We start from the raw sequence: 14253 nt of genomic DNA on the forward strand, positions 1-14253 counted from the left end.
CGCGGCAGAGGCCGCTGGCTGATACGCGGAGACAGCCGCCATGCCGCTTGTCTCTGCCGCGGTATCTCCGCTATCTATTACAGCTGCCCTTCCATGGAAGTGACATCACTGTTTCCTGCCTCAGTTTTTCCCACCACTGGGCATGGTTCACGAATGTATCTGGTCAGTAACGTGCTCCGTTTTCTCCACAGATCACAATGGTCGGGGATCTGAAGCATGGGCGTACAGTCCACTCTCTGGCCTGTCTGCTCACCCAGTACCGGGTCAACCTGAGATATGTCACTCCACGCAGCCTGAGGATGCCTTCCAAGATCATCCATTTTGTGGCCTCCAAAGGGATCAAGCAGGTGAGAGACTTGGAGTTTTTAGGGATGATGACTTGATTGTAAGGATCAGAGAGGGGGAATGCGAGGCAAATTGTGCGAGTTGATGCAAATTGAAAGCACCTTCATCCAGATATAGTTGTGGGGAGGTGATGGTGGAAACTGGGCGGGACTTTGTAGATAGTGTGGTGGGGCTGGTGACTGGACAGTTGCATGGGGCTTTGTGGAGATGGAATGGTCCAGATATGGTGGTGGGGAGGTGATGGTGGAAATTGGGTGGGACTTTGTCCAGGTGGGATGGTCCAGATAGTGTGGTGGAGCTGGTGATTGGACAGTTGGGTTGGGATTTGTGGAGGTGTAGTGGTCCAGATATGGTGGTGGGAGAGGTGATTGGACAGTTGGGTTGGGCATTCTGGAGGTGGGGGTGGTGATTGGACAGTTGGGTGGGGCATTCTGGAGGTGGGGGAGGTGATTGGATAGTTGGGTGGAGCTTTGTGGAGATGCAGTGGTCCAGATGTGGTGGTATAGGCTTGTGGTTGGACAGTTGGGTGGGGCTTTGTGGAGGTGGGAAGATGATGGTTGGAGATGGGTTTGGTCCTCTGGTCACAGACATTCCTGGATTTCTTTTCCATCACAGGAGGAGTTTGGCAGCATTGAAGAGGCCCTTCCAGACACAGATGTCCTTTACATGACCCGTATACAAAAGGAACGCTTCGAAAGCAAGGAGGAGTATGAAAGTGTAAGTAATGAGGCCGCCGCCCTCTCTCCACCCTCTGAAGACTCCTCCCCCGCTCACGCCACTGTGTGCTGACTTCCATTTCTTGCTATCTCTCTTGCAGTGTTTTGGACAGTTCATCCTCACCCCTCACATCATGACTCGGGCCAAGAAGAAGATGGTGGTCATGCACCCCATGCCCCGCGTCAATGAAATCAGGTGAGACCCCCGGAAACGAGGATCGATCGGGCACAATTACCAACGCCTACGATTTGCCATATTGTCGCTTCCTGGTTTTCTGCAGTCACTTCTGGAGAGGGGCTAAGAATCACTTCCTGTTTTTCCTCAGTCACTGCTGGGGAGGGGCTAAGAATCACTTCCTGTGTTTCCTCAGTCACTGCTGGGGAGGGGCTAAGAATCACTTCCTGTGTTTCCTCAGTCACCGCTGGGGAGGCGCTAAGAATCACTTCCGGTTTTCCTCAGTCACTGCTGGGGAGGGGCTAAGAATCACTTCCTGTTTTCCTCAGTCACTGCTGGGGAGGGGCTAAGAATCACTTCCTGTTTTTCCTCAGTCACTGCTGGGGAGGGGCTAAGAATCACTTCCTGTTTTTTCTCAGTCACTGCTGGGGAGGGGCTAAGAATCCCTTACTGGTTTCCTCAGTCACTGCTGGGGAGGGGCTAAGAATCCCTTACTGGTTTCCTCAGTCACTGCTGGGGAGGGGCTAAGAATCACTTCCTGTTTTCCTCAGTCACCGCTGGGGAGGGGCTAAGAGCCTCATAATAATGAGATACCGTGGCAGTACAGAGGGGCTATCAGGGAAAGGGGGTGGGACTAGTTGCTAGGTAATTGTGTTTCACAGCATTTACTTCAGCTGTATGCTTTGTCAGTTCACACGGTTATGTTACAGGATGGGAGGCTCTGCTATAGGTGGTGGGAGGGGCCAGGCAGGTAAAATCTCTGCATGATTGATAGATCATTGGATGTGAGAGTTTAGTAGAACTGGCAGAAATAGAAGTCGGCTGATCTCTTTACCCGCCTGGGGAACGATGTACTTGCCATGGGTTTAGTCATGAGGTCCTTCTGGTAGAGTTGGTAGACAGTTATGAAGAGATGAGGCCTCAGTCACACTGAAGCGCTTCACTAGTGATTTCAGCTTGTCTGAGAGAGCTCTATGGCAAAGCCAATCAGTGGGCGCGTTCACACCGTAGTGATCACCAACAGTGATTGGTGATCTGCTGAAATCTCAAACATGGTGAGCAGCATTTTTGGAGCAATTGCGCTTCCATGTTAAAGGAAACCTATAATGATTAAAAAAGAGTTTCCCTTACCTGGGGCTTCTGCCAGCCCCCCGCAGCCGTCCGGTGCCCGCGCCGTCTCTGAACGTTCCTCCCATCCCCCGCCACGGCGCAGTTGCGCTTTCTTTAGTCCCTCGCCACTGCGCTTGAACGGCCCTGGCTGCGCGCGTCCTCATTGCCAGGAGCGTCCTGTGCAGTAGAGAGATTCTCGTACAGTGCCTGCGCAGGATGCCCCCGGTTACAGTACGAGGACGCGCATGATCAGAGCCGCGCAAGCGCTGTGGCCAGTGGCCGAAGAAAGCGTAACTGCGCCGTGGCGGGGGACTGGAGGATCATAGAGTACCGGCGCGGGCAGAGCGGCTGCAGGGGGCTGGCAGAAGCCCCAGGTAAGGGAAAGGCATTTTCTTTTTAATCATTACAGGTTTCCTTCAAAGAATCATAAAAAGCAGTCGCTCCAAAAATCGCTTTTCTGTACAGTGAAAAATCACAGGAGAATCCTTTTGCAAAGCGCTAATGCTTTGCAATTCCCAGTGTGAATGGAGCCTTAAAGACCTGCAGAGGTCCTGGAGAACCCCCCACAGATGACTTCTAGAGCGCCCAATGACCCGGGACCTCCGAGTATAGAACACCAAATCGTCACTACAGATACAGAGACAATCTGAGACTCCCACAGATGTGTAGATTCAGCCTCAGCGGATATCAGTGGGTGGAACCGGAGCGATACTGGGACAAGTTAGGATTTCAATGATTAACAAACATCTTGATTAATTAGATGACTTGATCAACAGCCGCAATACCCTTTGGCTCTTGCACAATTCCAGTTCTCAAGTCCTAGTTAGTGTTGAACCTGATTTTGCATGTTAGCTGATTTTTCTGATCATCTGTGTGTGAAGTCAGGATTAGCACCTCCCCCTCCGCCTCTCACACCACCTGATTGGCTCATCATAGACCTCACTTGTTAATGTTGAAGTTCAGGAAGGGTGGGTGCATGTCCCAGGATAATAGGGCTGGGATTACTTGTTTGTAGAGAAGAGTTAATGTGCTCCGAATTCTTCTGATCAGAACCTGAATCTCCACACATGCAGCAGGGGGTGTAACCACACCCTAGTTGCCTCTGGCTGCTGCGCTCCACGTCATGTTCCACCAGTCTGATACTTCCTACAGCCAGAAGAGGGAGTATCTGAGCTGTGTAACACGACGTGGAGCACAGCAGGGGGAAGGGGGAATTAACCAGGGCGGACACGTTAAGGTGCTTGGATTGGCGGGTCCACCAGACCTCTGCCTATCTCCACCAGACGCCATGTTGTCTACTGTCCACCATCATCCGACTCTTTCTAATGATGCCTTCTTTCTTTTCCTCCTCTCAGCTTTGAAGTGGACACAGATCCCCGTGCTGCCTACTTCCGCCAGGCTGAAAATGGCATGTATGTCCGCATGGCGCTACTGGCTACAGTGCTGGGGAAGTACTGACAGCCCTTCCCCTGCAACGGTTACTCCAACTAGCGTCCCGTCTAAGCTGCTGAACTTCCATCTACGAAACGCTAGGATCACTCCCAAGAGAAGGACCAAAGAGACCATCTTCTGGACTAGAATTCCAAGACGTGATGTCCCCATCAGCTGCCCACCCCTGCCCCTCCTCCTACTACTACTGGACGTCAGTGGTGGGTGCCACTGCATCTGCCTGCACAGTCTCCTGCCCCATCCCCCACACTGCACTCTTGGCTGGGGTGTTAATGGTTGGCTGGTTCCCCATAATTCCATTTCCCAAGAAGCCATGTTTACACAGAATGTGTGATGTTTAGTCCCGGTGGAGGAAGTGGGGACTGTGCTCTGTGAGTGGCGCCCACCTTGGTACCCTTCTATATCATCTGTAAATCTCACCCCTCAAGAAAAAAAACATTAATTGTGTGATCATGTCTGACTCTGCAGCAATTCATTCAAAAACACAAACTCACCAGGAGAGTCGCCTCTTTGGAGTCTGCAGCTTCATAGTCCCCTCCCCCAACGCCTTAGTCCCTCCCCATCACCTTAGTCCCCTCCCTCAACTCCGCAGTCTAATCATTTAGATGTAGAAAGAGTTTGACATTTAGCGCTGGTCAGAGATCGTCATCTACACGTGTGTAGTGTGACCATCCCATACATTTCTGTAGTATGACCATCTCTTACGTTTCTGTGATTTGACCATTGATTGGTAGGTCTGTGACATGGTCATCTGCTGCTATTACATGTCTGTCATATAACCATCTCCTACATAAGGGTCGCATGAACCTTTAACCAATAACTGGTCCTCAGCTTCAGTCTTCTGGCCACAAGGGGAGCTGCTGGTAACTGTGACCCCTTTAGGGTGTAGTGACAGGTACTCTGCTGCCCCCTGGTGGCTTCTGCTGCTCCGTAGCAATGGTGGAGACAGGAGAGATAGTGGTCGGCTGTGTGTTCGGATTTTATAATGTGAAGGGAAAACTGCTTATCTTTTTTCTAAATAAAGTAATGCGCACAATCCATCTCGACTCATTTGTTATTTCTAGAATATAAAAATGGAACATTTCACCTGAAACTTAAGTTTTGGATACACCTTTGAGGGGGTTAGAATCTGTCCGTACCTTCCCCTCATTACCTGTCCAGGGTGAGTCCTGGGGTCTCCAGGAGAGGATGTGATTGGTGACCAACTCAATATTAATGAAACCCCACAAGGCTCAGTTCTTGGGCCACTTCTCTTCCCCAATAGAGAGGAAAACCTAAGAGAGGATCGGGTGCTAGGAATGTGTTATGCTGAAACCTCTACCAGTGAGGTATGAAGGAGAGGTCCTGAATTCAGAGGAGAGGTTATGGAGAGTAGAGGATAGCCCGCTGTGTCACAATTTTTATAGAGAGGTAGTATAGACGAATAGCTTTTAGATTTAGCAGTTAATATGTCACCGGTCACTCCGAAGGGGTCGTTTCAGAGGAGAGAGCAGAAACCAGACTGGAAGTGATGAGGGAGTTATGTCTTGTACACACAATGCAACTTCCTGTCAAATTTATGGGTCAAAATGATAATTACTGACATGTCCGATCTGCTCCCAATTGATAACCCGATTGGTTTTCAGATCACTACTGCACAGAATCGATCACGTTATTGGTCAGGAGCAGTTCCAATCTGATTAAATGTACTGTTCCAATCTGACAGGAAATTGCATCGTCTGTACCTAGCACAAGTAGAGCGTCGGAACGGGCGATGCGATGGAAATCGTTCTGCATTTATAAAGGGTTATGTAAATCCTGTATACTGAACGTTGAGGAGGTGAAGTCTGGTCTGTGTACAAAGACTGGGCTGCAAGGGGAAGATGTTGCGGAGAAACCATGCCAGTCCTCAGCTGAAAGGTCGGGAAAGGAGTCCTGGGACAAAGTGATGAATTGGAAGTTAGTAAACGACTTTTAGGATTACAAATTGATGTGGGCGAAATATAAACTGGCCAGGAGGTAGTTATGGAGTAGATGGAGTACAGATGGCCAGGAGGGTTGGGCTGATGTTGGTGGACAGGAGGAGTGATCGGCTAGGAGGTAGTTATGAAGTAGAGTATCGATGGCCAGGAGGGTTGGGCTGATGTTGGTGGACAGGATGAGTGACCGGCCAGGAGGTAGTTATGGAGTACCGATGGCCAGGAGGGTTGGGCTGATGTTGGTGGACAGGATGAGTGACCGGCCAGGAGGTAGTTATGAAGTAGAGTATCGATGGCCAGGAGGGTTGGGCTGATGTTGGTGGACAGGAGGAGTGACCGGCCAGGAGGTAGTTATGAAGTAGATGGCGTACAGATGGCCAGGAGGGTTGGGCTGATGTTGGTGGACAGGAGGAGTGATCGGCTAGGAGGTAGTTAGAGGCCTTCTACAAAAGAACTTCACAAAACTGCAGCTGTTTCTAGATATAAATATGTTTATTATACAGTCATAAATAAGGGTATGGACAGAAGAAAGTGAGACAGCTGGTGATACAAGAAGTCTGAGGGAAGGCTGGGCAGTGGTCTTCAGTCATCATCAGTGGCCCCCGTGGCCTCCTCCGTGGTGCTTGCTGAGGAGGGGCTGGAAGAGAACAAAGAAGGTCACAATTAATAGATGTATGTCACTTCCTGGCCCCCTAAACGTGACTCTATCTGATGGCCGATCTCTTAAGATATGTCCCCTTGTTTTCCTCCACCCGTCCCTCCAACTCCCTGCCAGAGCTGCCATTACCTGACCCAGCCTGGACCTTGCATGAGACCCAACCAAGCCCACAAAACCGCACTGCTCAATGCCTACCAATCGGTTTTCAGCCTACAGACCGTCCAATCTATGTGCTGAAACAGCTGGAATTGGGTGAACAGACAGGCCAGGAGGGGGCGTGTGAGCGACACAAACACTATTAGCACACAATATTTCAGGTACAGAGCTGCCGCCACCTCTGTATGAGGACAGAGGAACCTGCTCTGCAATGTTATTCACATGTTTAGAATAGTCAAACACACCCTAGTCTGAGAGAATGCGAAACTTCAGAAAGTCTAGGATTCTTTCTGTGGTGCTCAAATCAGGTCTGTAGCCATAAAAATGACATCAGGTCATTTTCTTATAAATAATATATACAGAAAATGATTAAAAGTAACAATTATGGAGACTGTAGCCGCAGTGTAAAATAACAGGGTAAGCCAAGAAAAGGAATACTTAAAGGACACCTGTAGTAAGACTACGGAGGCTGCCATATTTATTTCCTTTTAAACAATACCAGTTGCCTGGCAGCCCTGCTGATCTATTTGGCTGCAGTAGTGTCTGAATACCAGAAACCAGCATGCAGCTAATCTTGTCATATCTGTCAAAATTGTCAGAAAAACCTGATCTGCTGCATGCTTGTTCAGGGGCTATGGCTGAAAGAGAAATGGCTGTATTAGAGGCAGAGGATCAGCAGATAGCCAGGCAACTGGTATTGCTTAAAGCGGGATTGTCGCCATAAACATCAAATTTCAACTGCAACTGGTCTGAGTGTATTAAGTGATAAAGATGCTAATCCTGCATTCAAAACTTTTTCTGCTGTTATGATTTGGAGTTATCACATACTATAGGAGCACTGGCCCTTTAATAGCCATTGCCAAACAGTTGCATGCTGGGGGGCGGGGGTCTTTTTATCTATAATCCTCCTCTTCCCTTTATTTCCCTGCCTAGCTGCTTATCTGAAACACAATCCTCTGTTCACTTGTGATTACAAGCAAGGCTGAGGGGACTCAGCGATGGGAGGAGAAAAGGAAAACATTTAAGGACAGAAATGACATCAGTATTTAGCCTCAAACTGCAGGCAAAAGACATGGCCCCCACCAGGAACAGAATTCTCGTCATTTACTATATACAAATTAGCTGAAATCAAAATGTGGACAGTACAATGCATGTTATGTAAGTAGATCAAGTATCTATCTACTTATATGTGTGGGTTTTTTTTCCTGGCATAGTATGGCTGATCCTACTGCTTTAAAAGGAAATCAATATGGCAGCCTTCATTTCCCGCTTACTTCAGTTGCCCTTGAAGGGTTTTGCAAGAATGATATCCTTTGTGTGGAAATCCAAACAAAATGAAAAGTTCCTTTGTTCCAAAAGTCAGTCAAAATGACCTCTAGGTCTTCTTGCTAGCTTGCAATCCTTAGATAGTGATAAACTGGAGAACTTTGATCAGATTTCAGTCTCCTCCTGATGTAGGATCCGGCTCTTGAGAGTTGAACTCGGGGGCAGCCCTTTGGGCTGAAGATTGGGGCATTCCCTTATTTTGGAGGGAATCTGAAATTCCCAAACATGACATTTCTATATATCAGACAGCGTTCATTGCACGCAAATAATAATAGCAAATTCACAATCCCCGAAGAATATGGATCACAGTAATACCAGACATGAATAGTGTGTGACATTCCCTCTCTGGGAAGTTTAATAACAGGGCTGCTGGGTAAGTCAGCTCCCTGAAAGGGATATGGAAATGTACGGCAGGACATTAGCAGTCACATGATATACTTTTCAAACAAGTCAAAAGTACCACATCTCTTAACCTTGCCGGTTATCCCGAGCTGAGCTCGCGGTAACCCGCCGCGGAGGATTGCTCTGGCCCTGCTGGGCCGATTTACATCTTTTTTTTTTTTTTAAATCCCGCAGCAAGCACTTTGCTGAGTGGTGGATCGGGACTCCCGCTGACGTTCAGAATGGGATTTCCTTATGGGCGAGGGCGTCGATCGGAGGGGTGGGAGGGACGCCGCAGGGAGGGGGGCATCATGCAGCTAGCGCTAGGCTAGCTACATAGTAAAAAAAAAATGCGGAATTAGACCGGCAAGGAGGTTACAAAGGCACAAATAACAAGATGCAGTTATGGAGTATGGCGGGCTATGTCTCCGCTTTGTCTGCCCTCCTGCTGTGCTGAGGGCTTCCTCTGACAGCAGCAGCCATATGGTGCCTTTAGATCCCATTTTGTGATTGATTAGTGGTTTTTATAATCGCTCCCATTCACTTTCATTTTACCGCGATTTTAATGAAAGTGAATGGGAGCGATTTATGCTCAGAAAAGCGCTTCTAGAGTGAATGGGCCCTCAATGCTATACTTCACACCTCTCTGCTAGCTGGGGGTGCTTGGCTGGGGTCCCAGACAACTAAGACACACGGCCATCTAAACATAAAGCCCTTTCTGAAGTAACCCCGGGTGCTTAGCCCCTACACATCCAATCTGGATTGTAATGTGAATCGCAATCCATTGCAGAAAACAGATTGTGATTGCGTTTTTCCCGGTTCATCCGTAACGTCTCCTGTCGCCAGTGGTGCTCGGATACTCCCAATCACGGATTCGAGTAAATCCGATCACAGCACTATCGAAATCCGGATACCCTGTGATCGTGATCCAGACTAGATGCCCAATTCCGAATATGACTCAGATTTTAACCGTGATTAAAAGTGATATCCGTGATCACGATTTGACTTTAATGGTTAATGGCAAAGCCCCCTTACATTTTTTTCAAAAAGACCTTCTAGTTTTTGAGAAAATCAGTTTTTAAAGTTTCAAAGGGAAAAAAGTATTTGTGATTAAAACTCCACCAAAACTTGCAGACTTTAGCAGGTAACAGCAAAGCCCCCTTACATGCTAGAAACGCCACATGTGCCAGATATTTACAGCATTTAAAGTGAACCAGAGCGGAAGCACCCGCATGTATGTTACCATATAGATCAGTGGGAACATTAGAGAAAACACCTACCCTGCTCTCTGCTTTATTCTTCACTGATAAGCCTGCTTGTTATCAGCCCTGATAAAATCCCCCACTGAGCATTCAGTCTGGCTCTGCTCAGGAGTCATTATAGCTGAGTCTGCCTTCTCTGATGTCTTATCAAGCCCAAGCCTGCCCCCTTGTGGCTCTGCTATAATGACTCAGCTATAATGATTCCTGAGCAAAGCCAGACTGAATGCTGGGGGATTTTATCAGGGCTGATAACAAGCAGGCTGAGCAGTGAAGGATGAAGCAGAGAGCAGGGGAGGTGTTTTCTCTAATGTTCCCACTGATATATATGGTAACATACATGAGGGTGCTTTGTCTCTGATTCACTTTACATGTAACTTTTTTCCTTTTCAATTCTAAAATCTATTTTCTTAAAAACTATAAGGTCTTTTTGAAAAAAAAATGTTTTTTCCTCCTGTTCCCACTGTTCTTCTTAACATATCTGGCATGTAAGGGGGCGGTTTGCTATTACCCGCTGAAGTCGGCGGGTTTTAGTAACTTGCGATTATCCGAGTCGGGTACTGAGTGCGATCCTGAGTGTATTTGTGATGGAGAACCGATCATGATTGCCGATTCCGACCTCATGATCGTGATTACGAGTTCCTCATGATGACGAGGTCCTGACGAGCAGCACCGCCTGTCACCCCCAACGTGACCCAACTCTCCACCAAACATCTGAATATCATGGTCTCACCATACATATCATGCCAAGCAGCAGATAGGAGAGGATCAGTGATGTCATCACCAGCAGAGCCACGCCCCATCCGGGTACACCTGTGGGCAAGAGACAATCATATCATCAATGTCCTCCTACCTCACCCTGCAATGGGCGGGGCTATCTACATCTCTCCTGTGTATGTTGCCGTGCAGTGGGTGGGGCCATCCTACATCTCTCTCCTATGTGTGTCACCCTGCAGTGGGTGGCGTCATCCTACATCTCTCTCCTATGTGTATCACCCTGCAGTGGGAGGGGCCATCCTACATCTCTCCTATGTGTGTCACCCTGCAGTGGGAGGGGCCATCTACATCTCTCTCCTATGTGTGTCACCCTGCAGTGGGAGGGGCCATCTACATCTCTCTCCTATGTGTGTCACCCTGCAGTGGGAGGCGTCATCCTACATCTCTCTCTCCTATGTGTGTCACCCTGCAGTGGGAGGCGCCATCCTACATCTCTCCTATGTGTGTCACCCTGCAGTGGGAGGGGCCATCTACATCTCTCTCCTATGTGTGTCACCCTGCAGTGGGAGGGGCCATCCTACATCTCTCTCCTATGTGTATCACCCTGCTGTGGGAGGCGCCATCCTTCATTTATGTGTATCACCCTGCAGTGGGAGGCGCCATCCTACATCTCTCCTATGTGTGTCACCCTGCAGTGGGAGGGGCCATCTACATCTCTCTCCTATGTGTGTCACCCTGCAGTGGGAGGGGCCATCCTACATCTCTCTCCTATGTGTATCACCCTGCTGTGGGAGGCGCCATCCTTCATTTATGTGTATCACCCTGCAGTGGGAGGCGCCATCCTACATCTCTCCTATGTGTGTCACCCTGCAGTGGGAGGCGCCATCCTACATCTCTCTCCTACGTGTGTCACCCTGCAGTGGGAGGGGCCATCTACATCTCTCTCCTGTGTGTATCACCCTGCTGTGGGAGGCGCCATCTACATCTCTCTCCTATGTGTATCACCCTGCAGTGGGAGGGGCCATCTACATCTCTCTCCTGTGTGTATCACCCTGCTGTGGGAGGGGCCATCCTTCATTTATGTGTGTCACCTTGTAGTGGGTGGTGCCATCTAATTTCTCTCCTATGTGTGGTTCCCTGAAGAGGGTGGGTCACTTACATCTCTCTCCAGGGTGTGTGACCCTGCAGTGGGAGGGGCCATCTACATCTCTCTCCTATGTGTGTCACCCTGCAGTGGGAGGCGCCATCTTACATCTCTCCTATGTGTGTCACCCTGCAGTGGGAGGCGCCATCCTACATCTCTCTCCTACGTGTGTCACCCTGCAGTGGGAGGGGCCATCTACATCTCTCTCCTGTGTGTATCACCCTGCTGTGGGAGGGGCCATCCTTCATTTATGTGTGTCACCTTGTAGTGGGTGGTGCCATCTAATTTCTCTCCTATGTGTGGTTCCCTGAAGAGGGTGGGTCACTTACATCTCTCTCCAGGGTGTGTGACCCTGCAGTGGGAGGGGCCATCTACATCTCTCTCCTATGTGTGTCACCCTGCAGTGGGAGGCGCCATCTTAGATCTCTCTCCTATGTGTGTCACCTTGCAGTGGGAGGGGCCATCTACACCTCTCTCCAGGGTGTGTGACCCTGCAGTGGGAGGGGCCATCTACATCTCTCTTGTGTGTCACCCTGCAGTGGGAGGGGCCATCTACACCTCTCTCCAGGGTGTGTGACCCTGCAGTGGGAGGGGCCATCTACATCTCTCTCCTATGTGTGTCACCCTGCAGTGGGAGGCGCCATCTTACATCTCTCTCCTATGTGTGTGTCACCCTGCAGTGGGTGGCGTCATCCTACATCTCTCTCCTGTGTGTGTCACCCTGCAGTGGGTGGCGTCATCCTACATCTCTCTCCTATGTATGTCACCCTGCAATGGGAGGGGCCATCCTTCATTTATGTGTGTCACCCTGTAGTGGGTGGTGCCATCTAATTTCTCTCCTATGTGTGGTTCCCTGAAGAGGGTGGGTCACTTACATCTCTCTCCAGGGTGTGTGACCCTGCAGTGGGAGGGGCCATCTACATCTCTCTTGTGTGTCACCCTGCAGTGGGAGGGGCCATCTACACCTCTCTCCAGGGTGTGTGACCCTGCAGTGGGAGGGGCCATCTACATCTCTCTCCTATGTGTGTCACCTTGCAGTGGGAGGGGCCATCTACACCTCTCTCCAGGGTGTGTGACCCTGCAGTGGGAGGGGCCATCTACATCTCTCTCTTATGTGTGTCACCTTGCAGTGGGAGGGGCCATCTACATCTCTCTCCAGGGTGTGTGACCCTGCAGTGGGAGGGGCCATCTACATCTCTCTCTTATGTGTGTCACCTTGCAGTGGGAGGGGCCATCTACATCTCTCTCCAGGGTGTGTGACCCTGCAGTGGGAGGGGCCATCAACATCTCTCATGTGTGTCACCCTGCAGTGGGAGGGGCCATCTACATCTCTCATGTGTGTCACCCTGCAGTGGGAGGGGATCTGCCATCTTTCTGTGTTATTCTCTATATGTTCATGGCCCCTCCCTAGTGTGGGAGGATCCTGACCGTCCTATACATACCTGTGGTTGAGTTGGTCTGGGCGACTGGTGGGCGGAGCCAGGTGGGGGAGGGGTCCGGGTATCAGTGGATGAGAGACAAAGAAAGAAAAGATTAGTAAATAATGGAGGAATCATTATGACCATCCCCCATTCTGCTTTCCCCTTAACATACAGTGGGATGCGAAAGTTTGGGCAACCTTGTGAATCGTTATGATTTTCCTGTATAAATCTTTGGTTGTTACGATAGACAGGTAAATACATCATATAGGAGACACACACATAGTGATATCTGAGAAGTGAAATTAAGTTTATTAAATTTACAGAAAGCGCACAATAATTGTTTAAATAAAATTAGGCAGGTGCATAAATTTGGGCACTGCTGTCATTTTATTGATTCCAAAACCTTTAGAACTAATTATTGGAACTCAAATTTGCTTGGTAAGCTCAGTGACCCCTGCGCAGTACAGCCCGGCGGACGTCCGATGACGTCAGAGCGCCGGCGTGGGACGCAGAAGTACAAGGACTTGGAGCGCAGAAGAGCCCGACCTGGCAGCCGGCCTGGCCAGGTCGGGTCGGCCACCGGAGACCACCGGGAGCCTGCGGAGCGGCGGCGAGGGCACCTCCTGCCTGCCACGGGCTGGAGGAAGCCCCAGGTAAGTGGAAATTGATTTTTATTTTTTTCAATACCCTCCCTGAACCTTCCCTTTAAGGGAGACAATTGTAAGTTTACCTCCTGTTTTAATTTTCTCTGAAGAGTAGTAACATGGGGGTCTCAAAACAACTCTCAAATGACCTGAAGACAAAGATTGTTCACCATTATGGTTTAGGGGAAGGATACAGAAAGCTGTCTCAGAGATTTCAGCTGTCTGTTTCCACAGTTAGGAACATATTGAGGAAATGGAAGACCACAGGCTCAGTTCAAGTTAAGGCTCGAAGTGGCAGACCAAGAAAATTTTCAGATAGACAGAAGCGACGAATGGTGAGTATAGTCAGAGTCAACCCACAGACCAGAACCAAAGACCTACAACATCATCTTGCTGCAGATGGAGTCACTGTGCATCGTTCAACCATTTGGTGCACTTTATACAAAGAGATGCTGTATGCGAGAGTGATGCAGAGGAAGCCTTTTCTCCACCCACAGCAGAAACAGAGCTGCTTGAGGTATGCTAAAGCACATTTGGACAAGCCGGCTTCATTTTGCAATTAGGTGCTGTCGACTGATGATGAAACTAAAATTGAGTTATTTGGGCATAACAAGGGGCGTTATGCATGGAGGAAAAACAACACAGCATTCCAAGAAAACCACCTGCTACCTACAGTAAAATATGTTGGTGGTTCCATCATGCTGTGGGGCTGTGTGGCCAGTGCAGGGACTGGGAATCTTGTCAAAGTTGAGGGACGCATGGATTCCACTCAGTATCAGCAGATTCTGGAGACC

At 49.3% G+C, this 14253-nt stretch overlaps 1 protein-coding gene across 2 annotated transcripts in view; it reads left to right on the plus strand.

Moving 5' to 3' along the window:
- Positions 1-4833, plus strand: part of CAD (carbamoyl-phosphate synthetase 2, aspartate transcarbamylase, and dihydroorotase) — a 99888-nt gene extending 95055 nt beyond the window's left edge. For both annotated transcript variants that reach the window (XM_068279817.1, XM_068279818.1), the window contains 4 exons: positions 192-347; positions 961-1062; positions 1163-1257; positions 3702-4833. In XM_068279817.1, the coding sequence (XP_068135918.1) occupies positions 192-347; positions 961-1062; positions 1163-1257; positions 3702-3804 (456 nt within the window). In that variant the 3' untranslated portion in view covers positions 3805-4833. The remainder of the gene's footprint in view (positions 1-191; positions 348-960; positions 1063-1162; positions 1258-3701) is intronic.
- Positions 4834-14253: the final 9420 nt, after the last annotated feature.

The sequence above is a fragment of the Hyperolius riggenbachi genome, chromosome 4, assembly GCF_040937935.1.
Source record: "Hyperolius riggenbachi isolate aHypRig1 chromosome 4, aHypRig1.pri, whole genome shotgun sequence".
NCBI classification, from domain to species: domain Eukaryota; kingdom Metazoa; phylum Chordata; class Amphibia; order Anura; family Hyperoliidae; genus Hyperolius; species Hyperolius riggenbachi.